The sequence below is a fragment of the Babylonia areolata genome, chromosome 5 (assembly GCF_041734735.1).
Source record: "Babylonia areolata isolate BAREFJ2019XMU chromosome 5, ASM4173473v1, whole genome shotgun sequence".
Taxonomy (NCBI): domain Eukaryota; kingdom Metazoa; phylum Mollusca; class Gastropoda; order Neogastropoda; family Buccinidae; genus Babylonia; species Babylonia areolata.
Window position 1 is genome coordinate 23,193,963 of NC_134880.1, and position 12,878 is coordinate 23,206,840.

Genomic DNA, 12,878 nt, shown 5'->3' on the forward strand with positions numbered 1-12,878 from the left:
AAATGTACATTAGTACAAACCAAAACACTTCCTTAATTAACTCTTTCCATACGAACGGCGAAAGAGACGACGTTAACAGCGTTTCACCCCAATTACCATCATCAAAATATTGCAAGCGGAAGGCTCTTATACTGAAGACGTGATTGTTGACAAAGAATACCACAATTCTGACGACGGAAGCTAAAGGTTGGGTCATTCAGACACCCACTGGACATCCGAGGGGTCTGTGTAGAGGAGAAGAGAGGACTAGCCGTACTGAGTGAGTTAAAAGAGGAAGCGCGGGAATGTCCTTATTCCGATCATTTTATTTACCTGTGTTCCAGCTGAATCGGTAGCACAAGCAGCATTGACTTGAAGTTGTGTTCCTTGTGAATGGAGAGTTACCACACTTTACTATTAGTTAATCATTCGTTCTCCTGGCCTTTTTGTTTGTTATTTTCTGCTGTTAAAGTTCCCTTCACTGCCAGCTGACAGATGTTTCTAAATAACTTCTGACTTCTGGTTCTTCCTGGAATGTCGTGGCACGTGGTAGGGAGTACTGATGTACAGCTCCATATCCGTGATGGTCTGGGGAAGTTCTCTGCCACAGGTCTCTGGCAGCAACCGCATACACACAGGCATCAGAAGACAGAGCACTCCGAAGATGGTGCCCGGTGCCCAGGGAAAGTGTCGGCTCTGGAATTTGAAATGACAGAAGCGGAAAGAAGAAATAGTGACAGAAAGAGAGGAAGTGGTGTCGGCGCTGAAATTTGAAGAGACAGAAGCGACATCGTTTATTCGTTCATAGTCTGTTCATCTCAGATGATGATGTTCGACTGAACATGAATTATATTATCATCATTATCATTTCTATCATCATGATTATTATCATTATTACTTAGAAATCATGATTTCTGAAAATCATTGGCAGGGAAAGAACTATTCAACTGAAAAGGGGCGGTTGAGGTGAGGGGGGAGGGGGGGGTGAGGGGGCTGAGGAAGAGAGAGAGACAGAGAGAGAGAGAGAAAGAGATCAGAATGTGGAAAAGATAGATTACAAAATGTAAATGGAGAGGGTAATTGTCAGTGACTGGAGAAAGAAAAACAATATTGGAAGGGTGTGTGTGTGAGAGGGGGAATGGGGGAAGCGGGATTAGGACAGAAAATTAATCAATAATCAACAGAATAATAAGATAGAAGCGGGATTAGGACAGAAAATTAATCAATAATCAACAGAATAATAAGACAGAAGCGGGATTAGGACAGAAAATTAATCAATAATCAACAGAATAATAAGACAGAAGCGGAATTAGGACAGAACATTAATCAATAATCAACAGAATGATAAGACAGAAGCGGGATTAGGACATAACATTAATCAATAATCAACAGAATGATAAGACAGAAGCGGGATTAGGACAGACCATTAATCAATAATCAACAGAATGATAAGACAGAAGCGGGATTAGGACAGAACATTAATCAATAATCAACAGAATGATAAGACAGAAGCGGGATTAGGACAGAACATTAATCAATAATCAACAGAATGATAAGACAGAAGCGGGATTAGGACAGAACATTAATCAATAATCAACAGAATAATAAGACAGAAGCGGGAAGGAGAAACAGTGACAGAAGAATAGGAGAAAGTGTCGGCTCGAATAATAAGACAGAAGTGGGATTAGGACAGAAAATTAATCAATAATCAACAGAATAATAAGACAGAAGCTGGATTTGGACAGAACTTTAATCAATAATCAACAGAATAATAAGACGGAAGCGGGATTAGGACAGAACATTAATCAATAATCAACAGAATAATAAGACAGAAGCGGAATTAGGACAGAACATTAATCAATAATCAACAGAATGATAAGACAGAAGCGGGATTAGGACAGAACATTAATCAATAATCAACAGAATGATAAGACAGAAGCGGGATTAGGACAGAACATTAATCAATAATCAACAGTTTCAGTTTCAGTTTCAGTTGCTCAAGGAGGCGTCACTGCGTTCGGACAAACCATATACGCTACACCACATCTGCCAAGCAGATGCCTAACCAGCAGCGTAACCCAACGCGCTTAGTCAGGCCTTGAGAAAAAAACAAAAACAAAAAAACAACAACAAAAAAACACAAAAAAACGGGGGAATAAATAATAGATAAGCTTACATAAATAAATAAATAAATGAATAATAATTATAATATAGAAAAAGGTAGCAGTAATAATAATAGTAATACTAATAAAATGATTAAAAAAAATAATAATAAATAATCAACAGAATAATAAGACAGAAGCGGGAAGGAGAAACAGTGACAGAAGAATAGGAGAAAGTGTCGGCTCTGGAATTTGAAAAAGACAGAAGCGGGAAGAATAAAAAGTGACAGAAAGAGAGGAAGTAGTGTCGGCTCTGGAATTTGAAAAAGACAGAAGCGGGAAGAAGAAATAGTGACGGAAAGAGAAAAGAAAGAGAAGAGCAGACAGAACCAGTCAGCAGAGTACCTAGAGTCACGGACTGTCGACCGGGAGGACACGGATTCAATTCCAGTCGGAGGCAAAATGTGAGAGTTGTAAAATCATCTAATTTTTGTTTTGTCCCATGGCTGGCCCCTACCCAGAGTTGAGTTGGCGATGGTGTCAAATGGGAAGACTGGGACCAAACAGTTGAGTGTTTACCACTTCAAAGACACGTCTTTGGTAGTACTGCTCAAATTTCCTGACCAACACCGAAGGACTGTTTGCCTAGAGGTAACGCGTCCGCCTATGAAGCGAGAGAATCTGAGCGCGCTGGTTCGAATCACGGCTCAGCCGCCGATATTTTCTTCCCCTCCACTAGACCTTGAGTGGTGGTCTGGACGCTAGTTATTCGGATCAGACGATAAACCGAGGTCCCGTGTGCAGCATGCACGGCAACAAAAGGGTCGTTACTGGCAAAATTCTGTAGAAAAATCCACTTCGATAGGAAAAACAAATAAGATTGCATGCGGGAAAAAATACAAAAAAAAATGGGTGGCGCTGTAGTATAGCGACGCGCTCTCCCTGGGGAGAGCAGCCCGAATTTTACACAGAAATCTTTTGTAATAAAAAGAAAAAATACAACTACAAGGTATCATGATAGAAGGATGCACAGATTGCAGCCGTGTGGTGCGGTCCTAAATCACAGCAGCAAGGTCATCCTCATACTCAAGTCAATATGGAAAAATGTCCCAGATTCTGTGGCTTTTCAGGCCATAATCCCATGGTAACCACAATTTCCATTTGTCATCCACTTTCATGCCTATACTGAATTCTTGTCGAGGCCTTTGGTGTCGGCAAAATCATGGAATATCCTATGAAATGAATTGGTCATTGTATATCTGTATTTTCAGTCTGCTATTGTCCCGACTATCATGATACTTGCTAACGATGATTTAAGATTTTATTTGTTCAATGAAAGACTGGTGCTATGTATTGTCGTTTCTCTCATTCTCTCTCGCCTTGACTACTGTAACTCTCTATTGTCTGGTCTGCCTGCTTCATCCATTCAGTCCCTTCAGCGCATACAAAACTCTGCTGCCCGACTCGTCCTCAGAAAGAAAAGATCTGAGCACATCACTCCTCTTTTGCAACATCTCCACTGGCTCCCTGTCTCACACCGAATAAAGTACAAGATCAGCACTCTATGTTATAGATGCATTCACAAAACTGCCCCTTCCTATCTCTGCGGCTGCCTTCACCTCTACACTCCATCTCGCTCACTACGATCGGCCTCGGATCCACTCTGTTTACGCATACCCAGATTCAAACACTCGACTGTTGGCCGCCGTTCTTTCTCTGTTTCTGGACCTTGCGATTGGAATGAACTTCCTTTTTCGCTTCGTCAAGTCTCCACACTCAGCTCTTTCAAGTCTGGCCTTAAAACCCACCTCTTCCCAAAATAGCCTCCCTTGCCTGCCCTTCCTTGTCTTTAGTTTCTACAGTATTAGAGTTATGCATGCGTGTGAATGACTGGTGCGAAAGCGCTTTGATTTGTCTCTGCACAAGATCCAGCGCTATATAAATACCATTATTATTATTATTATTATTTATCAGAACTTGTAGTTTAAGTATTGAATATAATTTTCAAATCTGATCACAACTTGTAGTTAAAGTATTAAATATAATTTTCAAATCTGATGACTTTATATTTGATGTTTCCTTAATCAGTCAGTTTTAGTTTCACGAAGGCGTCAAAGTATGTGGCAGACTAGTCCATATGCACCACACCACATCTGCTAAAATTGTTTTCGACAGTCAGTTGTGTCCGACTATGACCATCAGAACAGCAGAGGAGGCAATTGCTGTCCGGACTATCTGGGCTAGAATTTGATTATAGTGGAGAATGTCTTGCCCAAGTTACATCCCCACCCTGTCGGCCAAGAGAACTTTAGGCAAGTCGGCGTTGGGATTGTCCCCAAGGGCCAACTATCCCCCAAGGCTGCAGCACTAAGAGCCAGTGCAGTCTTGCCTACCTAGTTTGACAGTCTTAGCCCTTCACAAAAGCTGTAAATGAATTCCCACTGCTTCTACGCATAAGCATAGACCCAACGCGCTGGGTCAGGCCTCACGATGCTGCTTAATTCTGCTGGAGAACGACGGTAGGGATAAACTGTTCACATGAAAATGTCAACTATGTACTGGAACTCGGGATTCTAAAACTGGCAATGTTCATCAATTACAAAGTTGAAAACACTTACGCTCACACAAAACAGAGCTGGAGACAGAGACGGAGACACAGAGACAAGGCCGATGTAACTAAAGAGGCGTACAATTAACAGCGAAAAGGCCTCATTCAGCGAACGTGCGCGCGCGCGCGCGTAGTATCACACACACACACACACACACACACACACACACACACACACACACACACACACACACACACACGTGCGCGAGCAAAATCCAAAACAAAATCTGTCGGCTCGTATTTCAATTTGCTGAGCACCTTACATATGATAAGTTTCAGTTGTGTCTTACCAAAGTTCTAAGGTAAAAGGTCAGTTGAGTCCAACTGAATTTCTGGAGTAAAATATCAATGGTCAACTGTGTCAAACTTAAGTTCTGTAGTAAAACGATTATGTATCATTTTTTCAATTGTTTCTTACCAAATCCTGGTGTAATAAGGAGTCAGTATGTAGACCTACCCATATTCAGCTGTGTCTTACCAAGGTTCTGGAGTAAGGGGCGATCATTGCTCCCACTCTGCCTGTCATAGACGCCACTCCCAGACTTGCGTTCCTGACAACAGGAGTAGGGTGATGGGTCATACAGCAGAGGGACACACTTGTAAATTCAGGCATGCACGCACACGCACGCGCATAAGCATACACACATGCACACACAAACACGCACACATGCACACACACACACTCACTCACGCCCGAACGCAGGCGCGCACATGGTATTACATACACACACGGATAACATACAGATGACACACAGACATCACACATAAACAGACACACACGCACACACAAAAACGCACGCACACACAGACACAGACAGATTGACAGACAGACAGACAGACAGACAGACACACACACACACACACACACACACACACACACACACACACACACACACTGTGGCGGACTAGTTTATATAAACATCTGTTGAAAAAAGTTTAAGTCAGACTTTGTAAATAGAAGTTAAACCGATGAACACATACACACCCGCGCACGCACACACACACACACACACACACACACACGGCGGCGGACTAGTTCATATTTGTCACAAAACATCTGCTGAAAAAATTCTAAAGCCACACTATGTGAATAGAGGTTAAACCAAAGAACACACGCACGCACGCACGCACACACACACACACACACACACACACCAACAACAACAACAACAACTCAATCACGCACATACAGATATACACAGACACAGACAAAGACACACACACACACATACGCCCGCACACACACACACACACACACACACACACGCACACACACACACGCACACACACACACACACACACACGCACACACACACAACACAATAAAGTACCTGAGATTAGTAGGGAATTGTTCAGGCGTGTAGAGGAAAAGCACGGCAAAGGAACCGCTAATGGCAAACTTTCCCACCAGGTTCAAAATCAAACCCGCTATGTTAGATGCTTGGTTGTCGCCTGCAAATCAAACCAGTTAACCCTGACCATCGATCAAACCCATTCATCGACCAATCAATCAACCCATCAATAAATCGATCCAACGTTTGATTTACACATCGAACAAAATAAAGAATAATTTCATCTATTGATCGGGGGTCAGGGAGAGGGTGGGCGGGAGAGATGATGAGGGTGAGGGAGAGTGGCAGAATTTGTTAAGGCGCTTATCTGCCATAACAATGTCCGAGAGGGTCTGGGTTCGAATCCTTGGCCTCGCCCTTTTTCCCACTTTTGAACTAGAGAATCAAACTGAGCGTCTAGTCAGTCGGATGAAATGGAAACAAAAACATACCCGGTATACTCCCTCCTCCCTCCGCCGATACAGCAGAGCACAGTATATATATGATACAGCACAACATATCAGACGATACAGCACAACATATCATACAACACAACACAATATATCACACGATACAGCACAGTATATCGCATGATACAACACAGCATGTCAAAATGACACAGAACAGCTTATCACACGATACATAACAGCACAACATATCACAGGCCACAGCACAGCATATTACAGGCCACAGCACAACATATCACACGCCACAGCACAGCATATCACACGACACAGGACATATCACACGACACAGCACAACATATCACACGACACAGCACAGCATACCACACGACACAGCACATCATATCACACGACACAGCACAGCATATCACACAACACAGCACAGCATATCACACCAAACAGCACAGCATATCACACGACACAGCACAACATATCACACGACACAGCACAGCATATCACACGCCACAGCACAACATATCACACCAAACAGCACAATATATCACACCAAACAGCACAGCATATCACACCAAACAGCAGAGCATATCACACGACACAGCACATCATATCACACGACACAGCACATCATATCACACGACACAGCACATCATATCACACCAAACAGCACAACATATCACACCAAACAGCACAACATATCACACGACACAGCACAACATATCACACCAAACAGCACAGCATATCACACCAAACAGCAGAGCATATCACACGACACAGCACATCATATCACACAATACAATACAGCACATCATATCACACAATACAGCACAGCATATCACACGACACAGGACATCATATCACACAATACAGCACAGCATCTCACACCACACAGCACAGCATATCACACCACACAGCACAGCATCTCACACCACACAGCACAGCATCTCACACCACACAGCACAGCATCTCACACCACACAGCACCGCATATCACACGCCAAAACACAGCATCTCACACGTCACAGCACAGCATCTCACACCACACAGCACAGCATATCACACGCCAAAGCACAGCATCTCACACCACACAGCACAGCATCTCACACCACACAGCACAGCATCTCACACCACACAGCACAGCATATCACACGCCAAAGCACAGCATATCACACGTCACAGCACAGCATCTCACACCACACAGCACAGCATCTCACACCACAGCATATCACACGCCAAAGCACAGCATCTCACACGTCACAGCACAGCATCTCACACCACACAGCACAGCATATCACACGTCAAAGCACAGCATCTCACACCACACAGCACAGCATATCACACGATACAGCACAATATATCACACGACACAGCACAACATATCACACGCCACAGCACAGCATCTCACGCTATACAGCACAATATATCACACGACACAGCACAACATATCACATGACACAGAAAAGATTACTACACAGTATACGGCACAGCATATCACACGACACAGCACAATATATCACACGCCAAAGCACAGCATATCACACGCCACAGCACAGCACATCACACGACACAGCACAACATATCACATGACACAGTACAGCATATCTTACGACACAACACAACATATCTTACGACACAACACAACATATCACACAATACAACACAGCATATCACACGATACTGCACAGCATATCACACGACACAGCACAGCATATCAAATGATACAACACAGCATATCACACGATACAGCACAACATATCACGCAATGCAGCACATCATATCACTCAATACAACACAGCACATCACACAATACAGCACAGATTATCACACGACACAGCACAACATATCACACGATACAACACAGTATATCACACGAAACAGCACAACATATAGCACGACACAGCACAGCATATCACACGAAACAGCATAGCATATCACACGAAACGGCACAGCATATCACACGAAACAGCACAACATATAGCACGACACAGCACAGCATATCACACGAAACAGCACAGCATATCACACAATACAGCACAGAATACCACACGACACAGCACAACATATCACGCAATACAGCACAGCATATCACACAATACAGCACAGCATATCACACTACACAGCACGGCATCTCAATCGATACAGCACAGTATATAAATAGCATACGACACAGCACAACATATTTCATGATATAACACAGCATATCACACGTTCCAGCACAGTATATCACACCATTCAACAGTATACCACAGGACACAGCACAGTATTATCACACGACACAACACAACACAAACAAAACGCAACACAAACAAAGCACAGCACGTTACAGCACAGCACCACAAAACACAACACAACGCAACAAGACACAACAAGAGAAGCAAGGCCTTCAAGACTCACTTGTGATAAATTACGTCCCCTAGCATTAATTACAGAATAATTTCCCCCTTTTTTTTTTTACTATCTGCATCAAAACGTTTGCAAAATAAATAAAAATTCCATGCTTAGCAAAAGAAGTTCCTGTTTGAACAAAAAATGATAATAATGACTCCTCTTGTTGTTGTATCAGAATAAGAGGTCAAAGTGCCAAGTTTAGAGAATACAAAAAATATAAATATAACAGTAAATGCAGTTTGCATATAATTAGGCTTCTTTTTTTTGTGCCCATCCCAGAGGTGCAATATTGTTTTAAACAAGATGACTGGAAAGAACTGAATTTTTCCTATTTTTATGCCTAATTTGGTGTCAACTGACAAAATATTTGCAGAGAAAATGTCAATGTTAAAGTTTACCACGGACACACAGACACACGGACACACACACAGACAACCGAACACCGGGTTAAAACATAGACTCACTTTGTTTACACAAGTGAGTCAAAAACCATTCAGTGTTCCTCATAGCACAGCACAGAAACCTGCCAAAGACGACAAGGTGACAGAGGCCAGCAGTGACAGTCCTGCCACGATGTGAAATATGTCACAAATTCTCTTGCGGCCGAATCTGCAAATAGAAAGCGAATGCACGAACGAACGATCGATCGAATAAATGAATAAATGAAAAGATGAATGAATAAGTGAATGAATGAATAAAAAAATGAATGAGTCAATGATTGAAAGAATAATAACATGAACGAATGAATGGATTATTGATTAAATGAAAAAAAAAAAGAATGAACGAATGAATGAATGAATGAATGAATGAACGAATGAATCGCAAAATAACAAAGAAAATCTCGATGTATTATGATACACACACACACACACACACACACATATATATATATATATATATATATATATATATATTGTATTGTATTGTATTGTATCGCTCCTTTTTTTTGTGAAATTCGGGCTGCTCTCCCCAGGAAGAGCGCGTCGCTACACTGAGAGCGCCACCCCTTTTTTTTTCCTACCTGCATACAGCTTTGTCGTTGTTGTTTTCCTACTGAAGTGGATTTTGTATAGAATTTTACCGGGGACAACCCTTTTGTTGCTGTGGGTTCTTTTACGTGCGCTAAGTGCATGCTGCACATAGGACCCTGGTTCATCGTCTCATCCGAATGACTAGTCGTCTAGACCACCACTCAAAGTCTAGTGAAGGGGGGGGGGGGAATACTGGCTGCTGAGCCGTGATTCGAACCTGTGCGCTCAAATTCTCTCGTTTCCTATGCAGACGCGTTACCTCTAGGCCATCACTCAACGTGTGTGTGTGTGTGTGTGTGTGTGTGTGTGTGTGTGTGTGTGTGTGTGTGTGGAACACTTTGCTCCAAGACTACCTGGACAGCACACATGTGATCACGTCACACACCTTTCTATCAAGATAAATGCCACAACAGACGGCAGCTCCACAACAGTACTGAGGAAAAACCCCAGGTACATGTTGTCAGCAAGGGTCACTGACGTCATAGACAAGCCGTAATACGTCACAGCGTTCACAGCCCTGTGCAAAGAAAAGAATTAAAACAATGATATTTAATCGTACTTTAATACCACGAAAAAATCTCAGATTTGTAGGAAAAAGAATGTGACCGATATGTCTTGTTTTTTGGTTGTTGTTTTTTTGTTGTTTTTTTTCGAGTGATAATCAATATATTGCTATTTGACGTCAGTAGGCCTATCAAGTCAGAAAGTCATTACCATTCGTATTGGGAGTATAACAAAAATGTAGCTAGACAGGAGTACTTTCGTAAATCTTATTTTGTACATAACAAACAATGGACAGAGAACTGTGACAATTAATTGCGAGTGTATGTTTTGTCCCCAGCATAAAAAAGGTCATACCGTCAAGTGCTTAGTATCTTTTATCCTGTGATCTTTCAGGTCCCTGATTCCATTTCCGATAGGACCGTTCGTGTCAAGGGTAAACATGAGGCATTGTGTGGAAGAACGATCATAATAATTATTGTATTTGGACTGAAATCATGATTATCACCCCACGATGACTTTGCCACTCAGTCTCTCTACCTTCATGTCTCCCTCAGACACAAAGACAGGCAGACCGACAGATAGATAGACAGATATATAGAGGAGACGGAGAGACAGACAGACAGAGAGAATGAGAGACAGACAGACAGAGACTGACAGAAAGAGAGAGTAGTAGACACAGAGACTGACCAGAAGTGCTATGGACGTCAAGAAGAGGGAGACCAGTAGGCGGGAGAGAGAAAAGAAAAACATAAGACAAAAAAGACAAATGAAACATTTTAACCAATGCTCGAACAAAACAAAAAATAAACTCACCACGCAAAGCCATTGATCACAGTACAAATGAAGACGTGTTTGTGCCTGAAGAAGTCAGTGATTCCGTATTTGGGCAGGTCCTCTTTGTCACCAGACGCAGAGTGACTACCCAGGAGTGAGTTGGGATGCTCTCCGGGAACCTCAGATGCTCCGTTCTTCAGGTCGTGTCCTTCATCAGAGGTGTGTTGCCTCAGAACCTTGGTTCTGAAGACGTTGAGCACGTCCACCTGGCTGACTTTGTTCTGAGCTGCCGCCTTCTTCAGTATCCGCTCTGCGTGCTCCACCCTGCCGTTAGCCACCAGCCAGCGGACTGACTCCTCCAGGAAACTGGGGAACACAAGGAAGATGAGATGGTCATTGTCACAATGGAGTGCATGGGGCATTGTGCGAAGAACGGTCATAATCTTGTATCAGGACACAACTGTAATACCGCATCCACAGTCAGTTAAAACAAAAAAATATTTTGGTGCATCCACGTATGCAGTTGAGTGTGTGTGTGTGTGTGTGTGTGTGTGTGTGTGTGTGTGTGTGTGTGTGTGTGTGTGTGTGTGTGTGACAGTCAACAAACATATCCCCATTTAACTGGTTTGTCCATTAAACCACAGTCACAGGCGTATTTTTAGAAACTTACTAAAGAGATCGTCACAAGAGTATAGTAGAATTGTAACTGTTCCACTGAGGGAACAGCACGTGTAAGATACATGGGCGATGTGAACCAGATGCCTGCGCTAAAACAAAAGTCACAAAGTGTTTAGTGCCTCAGACTTCCACTCCTGTGATCTGCGAGGTCCCTGTTCCCAGTTCCGAAAGGACCGTGCGTGTCAAGGGTAAACATTTTCTGGATCTCCTGGATCATCATATGTGCTAGTCCTTAATCACTGTCACATGGGTATTTAACTGAAGATCAATTACGCAGTGAAGACAAAGAGAATGGTAGAGAGAGAGAGACAGACAGAGAGAGAGAGAGAGAGCAAAGACAGAGAACAAAGACAGTGGTAGAGATAGGAATGACAAAGACACACACACACACAACAACAACAACAACAACAACACCGCCCCCCCAGCGCCCCCCCCCCCCCCCACACACACACACACTGAAACAAAACAAAACAACAATACACCCCTCCCACCCCCACATCTTACAATATCAGCACAAAGCTGTAGACAGAGAACCCGGCAATAATCAACTGGAGGTGACGCCAGGAGTGCTGCCTCATGAGGAAGGCCAGGAGAGCCAGAATGACCATGCTACTGGACCATATGAAGGCCGCAATGATGCTCTGCACGAAGCGGTGTCTGGTCGGCAGACTTTCCATGCTCAGGATGCCGGCAGTAAGACTCATTCCCTGCCGCGGAATGGGAATGATGGAGCTGATTAGACTAGTTTTGGACTCACTTGTGTAAACAAAGTTCGGTTGTCTGTGTGTGTGTGTGTGTGTGTGTGTGTGTGTGTGTGTGTGTGTGTGTGTGTGTGTGCTTGTGTGTATGTGTGTGTGTGTCTATCCGTGGTAAACTTTAGCAAATTCATTTGAAGGCCTTGCTTCTCTTGTTTCCCCCTTTATGAAACAACAGATTCACTCCAAATGTTCACACACACACACACACACACACACACACACACACACACACACAGAAGCTCGCGCACACACACGCACGCACATACACACACCCCAGCGTGCACACACACACACACACACACACACA

The 12,878-nt window shown here is 43.2% G+C and overlaps 1 protein-coding gene across 1 annotated transcript in view; it reads right to left on the bottom strand.

Annotated features, from left to right (window-relative positions):
- Positions 1-287: 287 nt before the first annotated feature.
- The window catches only part of LOC143281992 (organic cation transporter protein-like), a 28,375-nt gene continuing 15,784 nt past the window's right edge, over positions 288-12,878 (bottom strand). The window contains exons 6-12 of the mRNA XM_076587377.1: positions 12,318-12,520; positions 11,175-11,501; positions 10,243-10,374; positions 9,350-9,435; positions 6,021-6,141; positions 5,168-5,240; positions 288-675 (exon numbers count right to left, since the gene is read on the bottom strand). Coding sequence (XP_076443492.1) covers positions 481-675; positions 5,168-5,240; positions 6,021-6,141; positions 9,350-9,435; positions 10,243-10,374; positions 11,175-11,501; positions 12,318-12,520 — 1,137 coding nt within the window. The 3' untranslated portion in view covers positions 288-480. The remainder of the gene's footprint in view (positions 676-5,167; positions 5,241-6,020; positions 6,142-9,349; positions 9,436-10,242; positions 10,375-11,174; positions 11,502-12,317; positions 12,521-12,878) is intronic.